The 21,015-nt window shown below is 37.4% G+C and overlaps 1 protein-coding gene across 1 annotated transcript in view; it reads left to right on the top strand.

Moving 5' to 3' along the window:
* PLXDC2 (plexin domain containing 2) overlaps positions 1 to 21,015 on the top strand; it is a 276,972-nt gene that overhangs the window by 251,390 nt on the left and 4,567 nt on the right. Inside the window, exon 13 of the mRNA XM_026084514.1 lies at positions 13,195 to 13,355. Coding sequence (XP_025940299.1) covers positions 13,195 to 13,355 — 161 coding nt within the window. The remainder of the gene's footprint in view (positions 1 to 13,194; positions 13,356 to 21,015) is intronic.

Below are 21,015 nucleotides of genomic sequence, written 5' to 3'. Positions count from 1 at the left end.
CAATTTTGGAGATATGCAACATAATTATATTTCCACTCGTCTACTTTTTGCCTAAGATCTGGAAAGCAAACCAAATATTGAATACTTGAGCAAGTGAGGAATGGCTGAGGCCTGTTTGGTAGAGTGAGATAATAGGGTTTGAACCGTCACTTACATTAAATATAAAAAGTCCATTTCCACACAGAAAGCTGCTCTATTTTAGGAGGAGAAACCAACAACTGATGTGACTATTCACTTTACTTGAGCTGTTTCTTTTATTCTTGAAATGAAAAAAAAAGAAAAAGAAACAGGCTTCAAACAGCACAGAAGTAAAGCTACACATCAGGATTTCTCATTCACACAGTAAATGTAGCTTTTAATCTGGGAAGTTCTTTTTGATGAATCTTCAATTCAATTGCATTGAATTTTCCAGTGACCCTTAGATTAGGCTCAGATAAAACCTCTGCAGCCACAGGCAAGTTCTTTGATTCTCTGTGATTTGTCAGCCTTTTATAAAGAGTAGATTATTTCAGGTCACGAATATGGGGTCCTTACTTTCTCACACTAGATCCTTTAAAACTCTAATGAAAAAGAATCTTTTATAATGGAAACCAAAGCTATATTGGATCAATGATGGCGTATAGCTTGATGTGTCCTTGGATGATAGCAGTCAATATCTGGTTAGGTACAACAAAAGGATTCTATATAAATTCTGCATCTCGCCTCTGGCTGGAACTTTCAAAACCAAATGTTATAAAGCAGTAACTAAATTTAAATTAAATTACAGGTTCAGGTCAAACTTGTTTGACCTTTTAATTATATGAGAAAATCACTTGGAAGTTATTGCTGTAATCCACCCACAATCATTTGTGGCAGATTTTAACATAAATTTCAAATTTGCTTGCATCTGTTTCTTCTGTGTTCCTTCTTTCTTCATAGACACTTGCATAGATACATGCCTAAGAAATTTTAATATACAGCTGGCCTGCCATCACACTTGTTCTTAACTCTTAATTCTCTATAAAATATCATGTAGGATAAGCTAGTTTAAATGTTTCGTAAGATTTAAAATATATCCAGTACTACAAATGCATRTTTTTGTTATTTATTGTAGTTGCTGTTGGTTTGGGGGGGGGGGTTCTGACACAACACAGCTGACTGACCAGTTTAGAATTGTAATTCTTCATAAAAGTTGTGAGCAATTGGCTATGGCAATGCAGTAATGCAGTATTTTCTTGTTGAGAACTCCTTGGTGGATGATTTAGATGATTGGCCAGGACATCTAGACATTTCACTTGACCTTTTTAGACGCCTTATTGTGATGATTTGATAGCTATAAGTCCCTCTCAATCCTTCAGCTTTGTAACTCCAAGGAAAGTTGTATGCATTGTACAGTAAGTATCAGAGAAACTGTTGCCACCTCTCATTCTTTTTGATATATTAAGTTTCTAAATGGTCCAGAAGATGAGACCTATTTCGACAAATAGACAAGCTAGCCTTTTAAGGAAAATAAACAGTTTTGACATAACAAAAGTTATTATGACCACACAGTCTACACTAGCTAACTCAGTTTAACAAGTCACTATGGATTTGCTGAATCATCCCCAATTTTAAATAGAACACATTTAGTTAAACAATGCTAACCTTAACCTTCATGAAGGCTTAAAGAATTCTTAAAGTGGACCTTGTAGGGACCATGATCCACAGGATATGGTTTTGTTGTGTCTTCAAATCTTGGCCTAACCACACGAAATAACCTTCCTGAGGGTTCATCTCATCTAATGTTAGCCACTGAGTACAAGCATAAGCCATTCTTTTGGGCTCCTTTTGTAGCCAATGGCAAGAGATAGGCAAGAGAAAGTCATTCAAGTCATCCTAAAATAAGTGTCCAAAGTGGGAAAAGTTATTATCTGTAGATGCCTATCTCTGTTGAACACAGAAAAAGATCTATATTCTGATGACCGTCTTAGAGTAGACACCTTACTTTTAATGTAACTTTGAAGCTACATTAAATTAACTCCATTCTTGGTGTCCTAGCTAATGTGTTCTGATCCCATTCCTTTGCAGAAACCCAGCAGGCCAAGATTCAGAGCTCCTCTTCCACTTCTCCTCTTGTGAGAAAAGGAGGATTTGAGGTGTTTCCTATTATTGCAAAACTCCTGTTGAGATTAGGTTCTGAATAACATAATTATATGTTTCATTGTGCATTTTCCACTTGCTCAAAACTGCTGATGTTCCACTAAAATTGCAGAGCTCCTGCGATTTTAGGCAAGCAAGGATTTCCTCAGAGACAACTTGACATAAAGTTTATTTTATTTATGCTGCACTATATGCTATGCTTGTATAAAAAAAATTCTTATCAAGGAGCAGCTTTGGAATTGTGTCATTAGTGATGGAAACAGGAAGAAGAAAAAAGAGGAAAGTATCATAGCACAAAGATAAGCAAAATAGGTTGGTGGTAGACAGAAATGTGCTAATCGGCTAAGAATATGAAGAAAGTGGCTTCATGAAGAACAGTTAGCCACCTCAGTTATCAAATAAACCAGAAAGAGAAGAACCTTCTACAGAGTTTATTGGATTTTAACTCTTTTTCTTATATTTAGAAAGGGAGAGAATTCCAAAGGGACCAAATAAAACACAGTTCAAATATGTCAGGGAATCATCTCATATATTGGATTTTACGCTGTAGATTACAAACTAAGAAATGCTGATACATCTCCACATTTTATTCTGTATTTCTCCCTGAATGTTTCCAAGTTGTTCTTCCTCTATCATTTCTCAGCAGTCAATTCTCAGCACTAGTTAGATTTGGAATCAGGTCTTGAAATATATTAAAGAACTCTCTTGTTTTCTTCAGTATGACCAAAGCATGATCAAAATTGAACTTTAGACCCCAAGCAATTTGCTAAATGCTGCTCACTGTCTTCTGCCAGTTCAGCTGCAGCACTCAGAATAAGAAAACATTATTCTTAGGAAAAGGTATTGAATCTACAGCATGTGACTGGAAGAAGCATGAAATTGGTGTGCCCAGTGTACTCTGAAATAATTCAAGTTCTTTCTTCTCAGGAAATCTTGTGACTCACAGAAGCATGTACAGCCTTGCTGCTGCTCAGGATGGTGCTAGATAGGTGCAAGTTTGCACATATCTTGAACTGGAGCCTTCCAAAGCCTAGAGCATAAGTCGCTACAGCTTGGAAAAGAGACAGCCTCTGATATAAAGACTCCCATCTTCTTTGTGCCTCAGACCCAGGTGGAAAGATATTCTACATATTATATGCAATGACCAGTAGACTACATGAATTTTCTAAAGCAATTACAATTATAGATACCAGTCACTGGCCACAGGTGGAATAAATTGTTTCCCTGACATGTGTCACTGCATAGAGAACTGATGGTATCTGCAACATGTTGTGCATAAAGAAAGCTCCAGTACACCATCGTTAAAGCCTTGGTAAATGCCCAGCTACTCAGGCAGTCTGAACTACCAAGGAACTCAATGAGAAGACCTTCATGGARAAGCCATTGAAATATTGAGAAAGTTTTCCCCCTTACTGTTCAGGTAGGATTCATTGCACCTTATTATAGCTGCCTAAGACTTAAACATCACCTGTTAAAGCTGGCTGTCTAGACTAAGTYTGTAGCCAGCAGATACAAGCAGAAAGCCCCAGAGGGAAATTTGTCCCATCCTAATACAGGTGTTTAAAAGAGCTGGAACAAATTGCATCTGGAGATGCCTGTCTCTCCACTTGGGCTATGTTGGAGGCCAAGACAACTACATTAGACAAGATATCTAACTTATACAATCCATGTAGGACTCATGGTTTGAATATTTAGGGCAGAGATAACTTCATCCTATTAGCTGGAAGCTTTTCTGTTAAATCAGTCCAACTTTTTATGATAGTGCTTTTTTTCTGAGATATGGCAGGTGTCTACAGCACATTCCTGCCATTATGTCGTGGTTCCAGAACTTACAAATTCTAAATACCCAGTGCAGTGGAGACAGGAGTTAATTACATTCCTATCGACAGATAATGCATAAGTAATTTTGCACAGTACAATGATCTACCAAGGCCATGGATTATTATTCTTACTGAAAATAATTACTTTTTGAACTATGATCCAGCTCAAGATTTTTTAATAGAGTGGTAATTAACTTGCACTGCTACTGTAACATTTTTTGGGGGAAAAATTGTCTGTGTATTTTCAGATGTTATTTAGTGGAGGGGAGATTTATATAGCTCAATCTTTCTTAAGTATACAACTCTTTGACATGCAGTGCTGTGTGTTTCAGAAAGTGTGAGCTGCACATTTTAAAATCTTACTTCGGTCAGGAAGTTCTAGTTTAAATTCTTAGCCAGGGGAAAAGTGCTGAACTCATCCAGTCCAGAAAAAAAATAACAGCACAGATTAATAATATTTATTTTCAGGAAATTTAATCTAGTAGCATAGATAGATTGTGTTCGTTTCAGTCTGTTTTATCGTGCTTTGGATTGTACTCAAGTTTTCCTTAGACCCAGATACTTCTGACTTTTCCAGAACTTCTTGTATGTCCATTGCACCCCAGTTTTGCTGTCATCATCTTATTACAGTTATCATCACAGAATGTCTAAAAATAAGCAATACAATCTGCAGAAAGTCAATCAAATAGTGACTGAGATTTCCCTAAGCAGTACCACTGGAATTTACCTCCAAGAGAGCAAATGTCAGTTTCTGCCTGTAACACCAAAGGGCATTTTTACACCATATTAGACCTTATGCACTACATTAGGTTAAAGAAACATGATGTTAAAATGGTTTAGCTAAACCAGAACAATTGTGTGTAAACAATTTGATTTATATTTGAGTATGACTCATAGTGCTTTAGTTTGTCTTTGCTTCTCTAAGCTGGGTATAAAATGATACAAAAGTATCCACTCTTTGAGTTGTCATGATTTGATTATGAAGGCATACAATTAAGTAAACTAGTACAATCTGTGGACTTTGTACCAGCTCAAAGAGTTATCCTGGAGATAAAATCTAAATGCAGATCTGATGGAAATCAAAATGTGATATACTTGATAAAGTTTTAAGACAAGGCTGCATTACTTAATGTTTTATCTTACTGTGTGTTACCATTGCTTTCACAGTGCTGTGGCAATGCGACAGCTAGGGCACACAAAGCTCCTGTGATCTCCTGTCTTTTTAACCACCTGCTCTGCGTGAGTCAACCTGGTGGTTGCAACCACAGCCTCCTGCAATCTCCTCTACTCATCTTTGCTGTCACTGTGCATGGGTGGCTGTGAAGGATGGGAAAAACTGAGGTTAAGAAGGCTAATATAGTTGTACCTTCTGCATCAAAGCTGAAGTACCTGGAGTTGTTCTGTCTCCACAGGGAAAATGAAACCCCAGTACGTAACTCTGGAAGCACTAGATAGAACTTTAGAAAGGAACAGCCTGCTTGGTCTGACAGTTGTGTGTTTGCTTTCAGTAGGGTTAAGAGGAGTCAGTGGGTTGACTGAACTTAAATGCTTGCAATCTGGTGACCTTTTCCCCTCTTGGAGCTAGCAGCAGCATCAGCTGCATTGCCAGGCCAAATGGCACACTGTGATATTGAGCTTTGCAATGGCCAGTGCTTGATGCTACTCCATATTGTAATGGTTTAACGGTTTAAGTGGCCTCCAGTMACTCAAAATAAAATTAATGCTGATGACAACTTTTGTATTATTAGGTGATATTTTAGGGCAGAAGAATGCAAGTCCTTAGCTAACACGTTAAGAATGCTGGCATCCTGTATACAGAGGGATTTGGTTTTGTTACACTTGCATCTATTTACTTCGCTAAGCACTTGATAGTCCTGGAGAGACTTACTGTGTTGCCCAGGGCCCTACAGAAAATTGATGGCAAAGCCAGAAACTGAATTCAGAATTTGTGGGTTACAGTTCATAATATTCTCACTCAAAGACCAACTTTCATTGCTTACATGCAATGGGAAACCTATTTTTAAAGCATTTTCTGAGCCATAACTTTATAATTCATCATGAAACCAAGTGTACCAGTGGCTTAACCTCAAAATGTTAACAAATGTTGAGGAAATGAACCCACAAAAGCAAGAAAATCACACTCCATTACCATGAAGAAGCTGAGACRTCCAGAGCATTCAGTTCCTAAAAGAGGTAGAGAGTGCATTTCTATGGAGATTCCTCTGATTCTCTGGAGGATCCTTCAAAATGTAAAATCCCTTCTCCCCTCCCAATGTATATCATTAATCATCTGTTCAGGCATCTGCATTATGTACAGGAAAAAAGCTTAGGTTTAGAGAGTGGTACACCTGTCTCATAAAACAAGCAGTCTTCTGGAAGACTCATATTCCACATGTAAATGGGGGCCCCCCAAAAAAATCCAGTGGCTCTGCTGAGCTCRCTGTCAACTGTAACTGTGTGCTCAGGCTCTCCTGAACATCATGCCCTCCCTCTTATTAGGAGCACATTAACTCAAGGCCAGAGTCATGCCAATAGAGCTGTACAGTTTCCAGGCTAGAGGTGGCATACATAGTAGCGTGGAGGGCTGGTGGAGTGCACTGGGATCTGTATGTGCATGTTAGCTCCGGGCTGTGCAACAAGAGAGGGTTTCTGCTCTTTGGCTGCCCGAGAGGAGAGCAAACACGGGGAGAAGAGAGGTTGCGAGATGGCTGTAGGGTCTCTCATGTGGAGACAGCTATCAGACATCCTGAAACTCCTGGACGAGAGGAACCAGACCAGTAACAGTCCATGGATGGCCATGGAAAAAGAGCAGTTGTGGGTGTAAGGACAGCAGAATGAGATTAACCTAGGTGCAGTAGTGTATTGGACAAATACCTAGGAGGAGAGATGAGTTTGACCTGCCACACTCAGCTTTGGTACTGTTTTTCGCAAAGTCAGGGTGTTCCAGCACTGTCACTGGCAGGACAGTCTTATTACCCTGAAATAGATCCTGGAGACAGGWGAAAATTGTTTGGTTCCTTGCTTGAATCATTTAAAACAGGCTGGGTATATAGTAACATAGACTTCTGATAGTCTGAATAGCATCTAAGCCAAGTTTTACATGCCTTTGTTTATATTAGTAACAAATTTATATAACTAGCAAAAGTAGCGCCCAACTGAGAAAATAGAAAATGGGCAGCTAAAAATTCAGCTTTCAGTATATCTTGCTTYTCCCCACAGCCCAGGACTTGCAGATTGAGATATTTTATAGAGTGAATTACAAAAGTTAGATTCTCTCAGAGAATGTCATCCCTGTGAACAACATAAAAATGTGGTAATGTGTTGTCATGGCAAGTTTTAAGTAACCTAAATACTGCATTTTTTAAGAATCGTCAAGTTTCTGTGATTCTATAATAATTTTGCAGTTAAGACCTCCTTAAATAATGATGCAAAGAAGCTCTCCTTTGACATTTCAGTATCATAACAGTTTGCACATGGTTCCAGTCCAAGTGATTATAAATAAAATGTCACTTTTCTATTAGACTAGTCTGTTCTTTAGCTGTACTGAATTCCACCTAATTTTAGAGCACATGGTCAGATACTGGCAATTTGTTTGTAAGCTTTTTGAAAATGTGCTCTGTCATGCTGCATGTCTGTAAGGCCCCTCTCACACGTGACATTATAAAATACATATTATTCTTATTATTATTAAGAATGTCTGATATTGCTAGGATAGTATTTGAGGGATAGTGGGTTTGTGTAAGAACAATAAGATACTACTCATGATTAGTATTAATAGTACAGCATAACTCTACTCTGTGATTTGTCAGTAAATGCATTTTTATAAAGCAGCTGGACATGCTACAGTTTCAAAATCATAGCCAGTACCGAAATAGTCATTATCTAAATATGTGCATTGGAGAATACAAGGGAAATGGTGAAGTTAACAAATGAACTATTAAGGAAGGGCATGTTTGCACAGAGACTCTGAAAATGTTGTCATAATTTCTGTTTCTCTAATGTTTAAATCTATGTAATRCATATTCATAAGTACTAAGAGTACATTAGTCTCTATCGTAGATGTGGTTATACCCGAACATATACATTTTTCCCGTCTGGCACTGTTTCATCTGTAAGAGTGATTTTCATGAACTTGTACCCTGAGCAGTTTTGCCACAAAGCTAAGTCTATGCCAGGAACACTGCCAACTTAATATATCAGAATTTCCGTATTCATAGAGCTGCACAGATGCTGTCACCCTCATGTGATAGTCTCATATTCATCTGACCAGACAGCTAAAAAATCATGATTTTTGAATGCTCATTCATAATGTGTCTAATTGCTACCACATGACCTAACAGCAAATACTCATTTTATAATAAATCATTCCTATATGAGAAGCAACTTCTAGTTTAATTTTCTGTCTTTTTGTGACAAATTCAGTGGTTTAACATAAAAAAAAATCATTCATCTGCTTCAGAAAGGGAGAAAAGCACAAAGCTGAGTTTTCTACATGTAGAAACAGTATTATCATCTTTAGGCTGACTGCTACTATTCAGGTCATCTGTATCCTGGCTTTTGCTAGTATAGCTGTGTCAGTCAGGAGTGTTAATAACATCTGCATCTGTGTTAATAACATCTGCATCTCATCCCTCTAAGATGCATGTCTAGCTACATAATGAATTTAAATTGAGGCTTTTTCTCATCTGACTAAAAGGTGAGAGTAAAAAGGGATGACATGGCTCTTGAAAAAAAAAAAAGCAAAGTTTTATGTACCAAGTCCATGTTGCACAATGTGATTCTTCATTTTTTGTGTCATTTGCCCTTGGTTCCATGTCCCTTTCAATAACGGAAAGCTTCTAACTGAGAAGAAATAACAGAATTTCAAATATTTTCCCTTCATTTTCCAGTAGAACTTCTTCATACTTCTGCTCTCAAGGGTAGAGATTTTAATTTCTGGATAACAAACACTTTTCCATTTTACATCATGAAAGGTGTATATGTATGTATCAAAATTTTTCTTCAGTAGATATAAAACTATCACAATGGAAACCTTGCATAAACCTTAAGTTTAGATAGTAGATAACATTGTATCTCATTATTTTGTGAACCTCAATGGTTAATATGCTGTAGTGAGATAAACAATATTGAGAAAGTATCCACAATGTGTTTACAAGGCTCAACATAACTGTCCTATTTTGAACTATTTTAAAATATTTTTACAAACCTTTGCTCCTGCTAAAGTCAGTATCACAGTTCCCATGGGCCAGGACAAGACTCTTTATTCATGATAATTCCTTGAGTTTTTTTAATGTTTTTCTTGTGCCCAAAGAAGCTAACCCAACTGTAATTAGAGACGTAACATAGTAATACAAAATCAAAGAAGATAGTCTCAGTGTGTTTGCCATACAGACAATGAGAATATATTTATGATGTTTTCACTTTTTTTAGACAACATTCCAGCAGGAGAACTGTTATTTCACGTTTGTATTGTGTCCCTTTATATTTGGGGAAAAAAAACAAACAGTTACCTGCTGTTTCTGTACTGTCATCCAGCACCTAATGAGAAGCAGATTAATCCTGAATATGTTAATAGACTTCTTTTGCTTAAAAAGTTTATACATGAAAGAATTTGAGGAGGAGTTAGATAGAGTTATAGTTAGATAGTTTTACACATRAATCTAGTTACAGAGTATATCTATAGATATAGTGTATATATAGTTATAGAGTAGATAGTTAGAGCATATTGTATATAATACTGCTTTTCTGAGCACAAGAAAAGGAAAGCTTGGGGAAAGCTCTACTGAGGAACAATCGGGAAAGGATTGGTCATAAGACAAATATCCTTCTCCCTTTGGGCTTAGCCTTGCCTCGAACAACAGATGTGCTCTGATAAGCTTAACAAGATCCTGCACCTGAAAAAGTTTTTGAGTTCTTTTTTTTCACCTATTTCCTTTAGTGGCTTTTTAAAAGACCTGTCAGCTGATTTGCAGCAGAGAATATTTTCAAAGTTGACAACACTGTTTATTGTCTCTGTGCAAAGAGAGTGAAATCAATTTCTCATGAGTATTTGAACCCTGGGGTCAATGAACTGAATTTCGATTATGGAAATTACAAGTTACTTAYACTTGCTGTCATGTAAAAAAAGCATTTCTTGTATTTCATTAGTTTTTGCATTTGGCATTCTGATCACTACACTGATGTCCATGCCAGTCTACCCTAGACTGGTAGCAATCTAGGCAGGCTGTTGTCACCTGTGTTGTTTGGAAGTGACAGTATTCTCATTTGCAAAGCTGAATGCTGAACACTGAGAAAATATCAAATCAAAAGGGATTAATTTGATGGCCTTTACAGAGCAGTTAAGACCTTTGCTGAAATCCAGCATTTTTTAATATGCAGAATATGTTGTTCTGCCTTCAACAATAACATAGTAACAATATGAATTACTCATTTAGTGTAAATTGGCCTGAAAATATATACAAGTGATAAAGTAGTTTATGATGCACCCATGTGTCATTGATGGGAAGAGTCGAAGAATATGAAGTTGTCGGAAAAAACAATTATGAGACAGACTAGGAATCCTCTACTCCTTCTGGGGAGCTGCTACTTCTCAGCAGGATGACTCACATAAATAACTGCTCATCAGTGGGAATTAATAGCCCAATCCAGAGCATTTACAATAAAGCAGGTCTTTCCTGATGGTCTTTCAATTGCTTAATTTACATTTGCTTGGTGCTTTAAAATATATGTGCTAGTACTAAATACGTTACAGTGCATGAACAGAAATTAAATTTGGAGCTTGTGTACATTCATCTGTTTTCAGTTGAAAGTCAATAGCTTTTTAATAAACCATTAATGGTTGTGTCAAGTAAAGGACTCTGCTGCCTGAAAGTTACAGGCACTTTTCTAGGGTCACCTTTCTTTCCTCTCTCCTCTTCCATGAATCTTGCATCCTKTGCTACATGGAGCCACAAATACCAGGAAGTGTTTTAATTACCCTTTGGCTGAGAATACATTTGAAAATGGGTCTTCCATGTCCTAGGCAATAATTTCTTTCTTTCACTGCAATATGAAAGATGGGTTGGAAATTTTCCCCGTCTGTGCTGTGTTAAAAAAAATCAAGCAGGACTGACACTGCTTTTTGTAAAAAAAAAAAGGCTGCTGCTATCTGTGTGAGTGAACTGAGCTCTGAGAAAGTTAACTAAATCCCTTCATAGGAGTTAGGCAGGGAGAGGTCTGATTCTTTGATCCTGTTCATGCCTAAGCTCAAGCTAGTTATCTGCAGTCAGCACTGTTGAAATTGAAGTTCCTGTGGAACATGTACTCATGAGAGGTATCATCAGGATTAGGCAGTACTGGTGGGAGTTCACACCTGCAATTTTGTATTAGATTCATTGATGCCTCCCAAGTCCTATTTTAATCTCCCAAATTGTTGTTGTTGCTGCCTTTGTACTCTCTTTCTGTCATCTTAGCTCTTTTTCCCACAAGTTGTCCATTGACTTCATGAGAAGGAGCAGAGCAGCACAGTATATTAGCTGTCCTGCCTCAAGATTTTAGCAAGTATGAACAAAAGCGGCGGAAATTTACATGAACCCCTTCATTTCCCCCATAGATTTACTTTCCTCATTATAAGTTAAAATAGCACTTGACTAAAATGATAAATTTCATTTTCCTTTTCTCCCTGTTGTTGAATGGTCCCATGCAATCTCTTTGTGGGSACAAGCCATGCAGGCTTTCCTTGGTCCGTTGATAAAAAGTGCTGCCACACATGAATGGATGCCTGAGCTGTTACGCTGAGGTTAACCATTCCTGTTTCCTTTTATTGCCCTTCATACAAGGCTTTTAGCACTATGTAAGGACCTATTCTATTATTTTCCAATTTTCCTTTTTAATATTAGTGAGGAATGCTTTGCTCACCATCTGGTGAATAGTAAAAGACCACGTACAGTTGTTGTTACTATTATTATTTATGATTTGTTTAAAGCGGTACCCATAACTTAATAGCTGTTTTCTAAGAACAAATAAAAGGGGCAGTCCCTGACCTCACAGACCATGACACTTGAAGAGAACCAAACAAATCATTCAAGGAAATGGCGCAACAAAACAGATGACTGTAGAAATCAACAATTTTCACTATAGGCAGCTTGGCAGACAAGCATTTTGTGAGGAAATTTAGAAGTGGAATTAAAAGAAAAGCTCCTGCAAATGAGACCACAGACAGGTGTTGTATGGAGTAGGACATGGAGGAAAACTGAAGGCTTGCCAGAGACACAGACAGCAGTGGGAATATTAAAATCACTGCTGCTCTGCTAGTGCTTATTAAATCCAGGGCTTCTGAATCACTCTGCTGCCTGCCTTCCTTGTTTGCAGGTAGTGATGGGCAGAACAACACTTCTCCTTTAATGCAATAGGGGATGCTGAACAATCATTGTTTATTACCATGTTTGCGCTTGCTGTGATACTCCAGGATGTCCAAAATAGAAATCACATCCATGCATGAGCAGTTCTACAGATGTTGACTGATTTATTGAGAGACTTTTTGACAAAGGTTGTTAACAGACTTCCGCTCACTTATTTGGAAGCACTGCTGACAAGCTGCTGTGTGGCGGAGACAGACTTGTTTTCTCCTGACAGGAGCATAACTTAAGCAACCTCTCAGTTTCAAGTTTAGTAAAAGGATGGTCTTCTGTCATACTTGGGTATGATATGTGTTCCATTTGGACCAAGATTAAAACATTGCAGGGTCATTTAACATCCATCTGTTACACTTTTGGTGATCTGATTTGGTTGCACAGAGTGGTTCAGAACCCCTCTCCAAGCTAACGAATCAGAATGTGTTTATTAGCTAGACCTCAGAAGGGTTTCTGATGTCTCTCAACTTGAAGCTTGCAAAAAAAACCCAAAACACCATATCCAAAATATATTCAATTAATACCTGTTTTCTGTAGGGCAGCTACAAATAGTTTTATGAGAAAATCAAAGCCAAATTCATTATGAAGATAATTAGGAACTTTCAAATGTCCAGATTAGTTTCGAAAGGAAGGATATTAGTTTTGTTTATTGAGCTAGAAATAGTTAAACATTTAGAAATGTCTATTCATTGAGATTATATAAGCATTCAGCTGTATGGGAAAGAGACGTCTAATATCTTTTTCCACCTTGGRCTCTGGAAAATGAGGAAACTACAGTACAGGAAAAGCAAACAGTCATTCACCAGCTGAGAAATGGAATGAATAAGACAAAAGTTACTATACTAATAAGTATGTTATTCTTGTAGCTTCCACAGATGACAGTGCTGCCGAGAAGAAAGGTGGAACGCTTCACGCCGGCTTAATTGTTGGAATCCTAATACTGGTCCTCATTGTGGCTGCAGCAATCCTTTTGACTGTCTACATGTACCATCATCCAACATCAGCAGCTAGCCTCTTCTTTATAGAGGTAAGACAAAAGTAACGTGTTGTGTCACTAGTCCTGTCACTCAGCTAGTATCATTGAGGTCTCCAGATGAGGACTTTCTTAACTAAATCTAGAAAGTATTCTTGGAATTATAATGTAAGGTTTGAAGAAATGTGGTTGCCTAACCTAGCAGGTGCTACCATTTTATATGAGCGTGTTTGTCACTCTGCTTCTTCTTTAGCAGCTATGAATTCAACAATTTATTTTTCTTGTTTTTACACAGGAAATACACAAAAGATATATCACAGGTACCACTCCGCCTTTCTTTCCTATCCTTCATTTTTCTTGCTTATCATAACATTTTTCCATTAGCTTTCATGTGCATTAGCATTTTATTTTGGGGGCTATATATTCTTCTCTTATTTTCCTGTGTAAAAATAAAATAATGTTTGCATTCATTAATTCTCAAGAAGAGCTGACTTAAAGTAAGTTTGAAGCTGGAAGCTTCTGTTAGCTGTTCCATACATTCATTTGTTGAAATCTTTTAACACATGGCCTCAGAGTGTAGGAAGGATTCTTCTCACCTAATTTTAACATCCCCATGTAATATGATCTCACTGTGCTCTTTTTATTAGTGATAGAAACAGACACTTTTAGACCATGATTCATCTGACCTATTTGAAACATGTCTTTTGCTATTTTTCTCCCTCAATTGCAGATAACTACCTTAGGTGCAGACATCTATATTGTAAATGCTGACATTTATTCAGTTCAACACCACTGTATGAGAAAGGCAGATTTTCTATAGATGTTTGGTGCTACAAAAAATTGCATGTATCTACACTCATCTGTGTTTTTTCAGCTCAGGAGCTCCTCCATCTAGACTAGCTCCTCCATATAGACTAGCTAAACACTCTGATTGCTCCTAACCCCCGTATGCAGTACTCCCTTTTAAGAATGTGGACACTTTCTAATGGGTTGTACTAAAGATATAGAACCACTGGAAGAGTCACTAGGGCCGTACCTAGTGATTGCTTAGGTAAAAGTCTGGAACAGGAAGATAAATCACTGAAAAGACATTCATTCTTAGTGACAGCAGTGTGAATTGAAGTGAGGTATGAACATGAACAGAATGATTCATCTTTAAAATCATATTATAACAAATATACTGCTTATATGCATAATAATCTGATCACAGATCCAAGGCTTTAAGTCTCCCTCTTGCTTGTGATCTCTGTATATACCACCCACTATGCACACCCACCTCACTCAGATTTTCTCGCATACTCATCCCCAATCCCAGTCATGATGCCCTTCATGTTTGCTATCTAGTCCCTTTTCTCAGTGAGCTTGTGAGATAAAGATAAATACACACAACCTTTGACTGCACTGTTTAGTTTTGCACTGACCAGTGCAACCCATAGTGACACCTCTAATTTCCTGAGTGCACTACTTCATCTAAATAAGCAACATGGAAAAGCCAGGAAAAATGACATTTATTCAGAAAGTAACCATTGTCTTAGGAAAGAGGAACATAATTCTGTGATATTTTTTGCCCTCAAATCTGAAGAAATTGTTTCTTGTAGCACTTTTGTTCATAGCTGTTGAGCACAATGCGTATGTGCAGCCCCACCTGAAACAAAAATAGCTATTTTGACCTAAGAGCTTGAAGAGTCTTGTGTGCCAATGCTATTTAATTAGCCTGTGACAGTGTATCATTTGAAAAGAATGCCATCCAAATATTTCAACACTTTTTCAAAAACWGTTCTCCTTTTTATTATTGTGTAGAAGATTCAAATTGAAATGTTAGGTTTTCCTGTTTCTTTCACTCCCCAAACTATTGAACATGTGTTTCATTGTTTAAGTTGGACTGTTCTTTCGTGACCTAAAGACAGAACTAATTATGAAGTTTTAAGCAAGGGAGTTCCAATCAAAATTCCAATCAGTGCAGACCCATTCTAAAAACTAATTGTATATGTTGGGTAATGTTGGGTAAAGATTAACTTGCAGCATGATAGAAGAGATGTTGCATGCCTTGGTCTTTTTTTTTTTTTTCAGTTATTCCTGTGGCATTTTCTATACTTCAGATAGTTTTTTTTTTTTCCAATAATCTTCTCTCTTGAATCAAGTTACACACCTGCTCTTGAGGAATTCTCTCTCTTGAGAATGAGAAACAGAGCATCAAAGTACAGTTTGTACTTCGTTGCACTGATTTTTGAAAAGTAGCATACATGTTAAAGAGTAGTACCCTTCATGTCTTTTTCAACAAAGCTGAAGCTTATACTGAAAATCTTAAATGCAGCAAAATTAATGAACTATGGTAATAGCTAGCTCTAACACAATTAGAAAATAATTAATTTATTCACTAAGCTATGTAGTGCTAAATATATTTGCATTCAGGCTTTGAGGYTGGGCAAGAAGCCAAGCCTGATGCCCCAACTGTAGGGGACTGCATGCCTGTGAATGCAAGAGCACATAAAAATTAGATTAAATAGAATAGTTTGCTGTTTAATGGTTAAATATGAGCAAAAGTGATATATATGTCTGGAGCTGAATGTGGACTGGGATAAATTCATTCCCAGCTGAGTCAGATGGACTTGTTCAAAGTTAGTCTGAGTTGCAGGTCAAATAGCAACCTTAGTAGTATTTTAGCTTATACTTATTCCCTTCTTTTTCTTCATCATCTTTTTTTTCTTTTATTTTTTAACCTTTACTGGCATACATTTGTGTGTGAACTTTAGCAGTGACAGCAATTAATGTACAAGAAATATTTGGCAAATTAAAGTGCAAGGCGTAAGGCAGACTCTCTTTTGCATGTTTACACCCAGTTATCTGTGGACAAAAGGGTTTCATGTGACATTAGAAGTTTTCACATGCATGTTCTTAAATCATCTTCTGTGTGCCTTTGTCTTACCTTTTTTACTTATATTTTGGTCCAAGATCCTTTTAATGTTTGAATTAGCTGCTTACACCTGCTGTCATCCCATTGCTCTGCCTTTGGAAAACCAAAGCAACATGATCTGGCCACATCTGAGAAGTCTGAGGAGGAAGTCTTGGCCAGTGTGAAGGCAGGGAGTGAGCAGTTGCAACTCCCTAGCTGAAGAAAGAGATACAGTTGCCAAACATGCTTATATAAGGCCCACCAGCAGCAGAATAAAATCCTTCTGTGACAGTTCTCCCATGGGTAGAGTATTTTAGGGAGCCTAACCAAACATTGCAAGTTAAGACTGTCTTAACCTCAGGCAAAGAGCCAAACCAGCTTGACAAGTAGAGAAACTGGTATCCTTTCTCTTGTGTTCAGTTTATAGGTACCAAAAAAAAAATCTTTCCATGTTGTAAACACATATAGCCTCTGAAGCTGCAGGGATATGAGCAATTTCGGAGGCTGTGTATGTCTTAAGAGTGAGGATCATACACTGACAGAGAAGTATGGGTGTTTCTGCTCACCAGTAATCATTCTTTTGACTGAAGATCCCATTTTAAAGATTGCTGCCCTTACCTTCATTTCCCACCCTCCCTGGAAGTTCCCCAGATCTTTATTTGTTCTGATTCAGCTGCCTAGAAACATGGATGTACACTCAGACACACACACACACATGCACATATTTATGTCTTTTTTAGTTGTTTGTTTTACTTCATTTTGGGTGTTTAGGTTGGATAACTTCACGGATCTGGTTCTGTGAATGGCCACACAGAGAGTTCAACTGGTGCTATGGAGCATGGGGTGACCTCAGGGAGAGAAGAGGGGGGGGAGGAAGGAGCAGCTGTAGATCTTCAGCAAATAAAATAATAGTGCATAATCAGAGGCTGGGGGATGCACCTTGACTCTTCCTGAAATAGCTTGAACTATGTCTCTRTTAGTAAATTAAATATCCCCAGGACTGTTCTTTAGCATAGAAAGCAACCAGCATGGAAGGGTTTACACATCATTTAACTCTGTCAGTCTCAAAGAAAGGTGACTGCCCCAGACTAACTATTAGTATGGACTTAGGATGGTTCCCAAGTCCTGAGCCATACCTGGGATTGTCTGAGAAAGCACTAGTCGTTAAGTATTTTTCTAACAATTGAGTTACACAGATGATTGTGCTGCATTGTCTGGAAACATTCACTGGCACTGTTTAATTTTGCTCAGATCTAGCATTAGATGTTCCTCAGATTTGACCTTCTGCTCCTCCTTTGTCTGCTTGGAGGAAGGAAATAGAAGGAAAAAATAGTCAAAAAAGTTGGAGATAGTTCTTGTGTTTCAGAGCTCAGGCAGGTAACAGGCATTTCTGGCTCACCATTGTGTATCTGTGCTCATAGCAGCACTTCACAAATAAGAGCCATCATTTAACAGCCATCCCTGCATTTCATACAGCATTTCCAGATTTCTGCATTAATATCATAGATACAGTGTATTTCTTCAAACAAATGCAAGGTACATAGGAGAGAGAGTGAAAAAGAAAGAAGGAATTAAAAAAAAAGTCAGATCCTCAGCTGGCTTAGACAGGTGATGAAGCCCACAGAGCTGTGCTGATTTCTTTTGGGGTATGGTACAATTTTTTATTATACAGATACATTTTAAAGGGGAGTTTGCTTTTAGTTTGAAAATGGTTTGACACAGTCACCAGTTTAATTTTGTCCAGGAGTTAGGGATGAATTGTGTTCTGTGAAGATGATGAGTAAAAAGAAGAGAACAAGTACATTTTTTTCTTCTTTCAAAGTTCTGCAGTGTCCTGGCATTTTGGATATTGTCATTGATCTCACTGTCATTGCCTTGCACTGATAGTAAAGTTATTTTTTCTAAAGCTTATCCAGCTCGGCAGGAACCAGCAGCTCAGCAAGGGAAACCTATTTCGCAAGGGAAATCATCCACAGAGGAAAAGCCTTAAAATAAATAATTAACACTGACAATAAAAGTCAAAGGTGGGGGAGGAAGGAGGTGTTCTGTTTCTCATCTGTCAGCAGCCAGCTACTTATATGATCCTTAGACTACAGAAACATTGTTGTAATAAGAAGTGTTTTAAATCGCAAAGAGATGCTTTGAACAAGCACCTCCATCAAATTAAAGAGAAAAATAAATGAAGCTGGTAAATGATCCTATTGAATTTTACAGTCTGAGGCAATCTGTATTTCTGAAGAGTTTCTGCTAAATATCCAATTCACGCGGTGTCGGGCAAATGATATTTTCTTTTTGCTAGAAATATATATCAGAGATACAGTCTCAGATATTTGAAGCCCTGTCCATTTCTGATTGGAATTTGCCAAATAAATTGGGTGTCTGTAGAAGAGATTAAGGACACGCACAAATTATAAGTGCCTAAACAATATTTCAGGTAACTCTTAGCACATACGCATGTATTATGGGCAAGGTAGGTAGTAATAGGGAAAGCTTTCTTCATCGTGAGACAGTAGACGGCCTGGCTACCCAGACAGATTAATAGTGGCCTAGTGTAATCAGAGTAATGGATCTTGCTGGTATCACGTTAACATATGCTCATTTAGCAATAGGCCTTATGACAGTTTTCCCCCCTTTTCTTAATTCATTTGTGTAAGTCTGTGCAATTTGTCTGGGGCTCTGACACTTTGAGTTTGGGGGGGCTCTATATTTACATATTTCTCGTTATGAGAGTTAAATATGAGTTGTTGACAAAGTGTGGTTAAAGAATGCAAATTTAAATAGATTTAAATATCTTTATATTCTTAAATTAAATAAAGAACTGGACATATAAATATGTCCAGTGAACATGTGAGTGTGTAAGATATAACCTGCAGTAGAAACAGTGAAATACTCCTCTRAAAAATTAAAAGAATTCAAATACAGGAAAATACTAAATAGAGAAGACAAAATCAAATTAGAACATTCAGCCTAAAAGATACTGAATATCTTCAGCTTTTTTGCAGTTTAGTGAGAAATCAAGTTTGCTAGGGAGCTCTGGAGAGTCTTTCAGGATTTCAAAAGATTGGAGTTCTCATTTAAATCAAGTAACAATTTATGTAAACTAAGTGTGAAAGGAGAGTCCGCCTGTGTGTGTCTTGCTGAAATCCGCTGTTCAAATTTACARCTAAATGGGAATGAAGTGTTGAGCCATACACAAACACTTGATTTGACAGTGGTTGAAATACATAGAAAAGAAAGTTTTGATAATTGGTTAAATCTTCAGTATAAGGAGAGGAGGAAGATGAGAGAAGAGCAGAATTTTAATGGTGGTTTTCCTTCACTGCTCTTCTGATGTTGCAGATCTGTAAAGAATTGTGCTCATCCAATTTTTCTTTACTGAATGATTTGTAGAGAATAGGATGCAAGAAAATCAGAACATTTAATATATGTTACCAAGTTCCTCCTATCCATCACTGATCTAAACTTGTTTTCACGCAGATGCATGAAAGGAAATGAAAAAAAAATAGAATTACTGCAGCTAACAGAATTATTGCCATTGCCTTTAATGAATTATCACCTCAGGTGAAAAATATTATTCAACAGACAGAGATTTTGAAGAGATAGAGTATATCCTTATAATGTATTGCATCAGAATGTCTCTCAGTTCCTTAGAAAGAAGCAGGGTATCAATCTTCAAATTCCAACATTTCAATACTACTTTATATATGTGTTGTTTGTCAGTCCTCCCATAATTGATCTTCTGTGGTGCTTATCCCATACTTTATATTTTTCTGTGACATACACAACCTAGACTTCCTTTCTTGTTTAGGTGTACTCAGTTCATTTCATTCTTTTCATGTATTTTAAAAACCCATCTAAAAAATCTTGGATTAATTTTGTGCCATTTTCTTCGCTGGAAGTCTAAACTGATTGTTTTCTTTGTTTTCAAGATGATATTGATTAGAGACACTGATTGCTTTCCAGTCTGTAAGTCAGTGTAGAAATATATACATTTTACTGAATTTTTCCTCTTTATTGAATTGTAGCTTACTGTTTGGTTCAAAACTGTGTACCATGTTGTTTTAGAGTTATGTCATTGGTAATCTTGTGGCTGATAGTAGATGGGACTCTTGCTGACAATAGAAAATAAAAGAAGAAGGGATGCATCACTTCATTTTGAAAGGTCCCTGGACAGTGAATAGAGACTCTTAACATCAAAACTATTGACTCCCTTTCCTTCCCCTGAAACATAATCAAGTTTACTAGAAATTTCTTTCTAAAGTTCCACAAATACAGTTACATGCATACAGAAGGCATTAACCTCTCTGAGAATCTCCTGTATTCTTCAGGACTTGAGCCATGTATGTTCTTTTGCTTAATAAAGCTACTGTTCGGCAAGAAATCTGACAATTTAAAGCTAATTGAAAAATGAGTTTAAAAAAATTCATAGACTGCAGCACTGGAAACCATCTTCAGATCAACACAATTTAGCTTTGCTTAGACAGCATTCAGTTAAGTGCAGTCAGATATCTATTGGGCTTTTTGTTTGGTCATCTCTTGATGAAAACATACCATTTTGATGGATAAAAGAGGTCCTATACTACTCAAGAGTCCTTTATATTAAAAGATGACAAAAGAAGAGTTCAGTCAACTGCAAGGAAAGCTGGAGACAGTTCAGTGCAACAACAACCAGAAGAGTGCTGAGGGAGCTGGCGGACATTATTGCTAAGCCACTCTCCATCATCTTTGMAAGGTCMTGGAGRASAGGAGAGGTGCCTGAGGACTGGAAGAAAGCCAATGTCACCCCAGTCTTCAAAAAGGGCGAGAAGGAGGACCCAGGGA

Source organism: Apteryx rowi, unplaced genomic scaffold (genome assembly GCF_003343035.1).
Source record: "Apteryx rowi isolate R43461 unplaced genomic scaffold, aptRow1 scaffold_644, whole genome shotgun sequence".
Classification (NCBI taxonomy): Eukaryota; Metazoa; Chordata; class Aves; order Apterygiformes; family Apterygidae; genus Apteryx; species Apteryx rowi.
The sequence above is the reverse complement of the archived record's forward strand: the minus strand, read 5'-3'. Positions and strand labels throughout refer to the sequence as shown.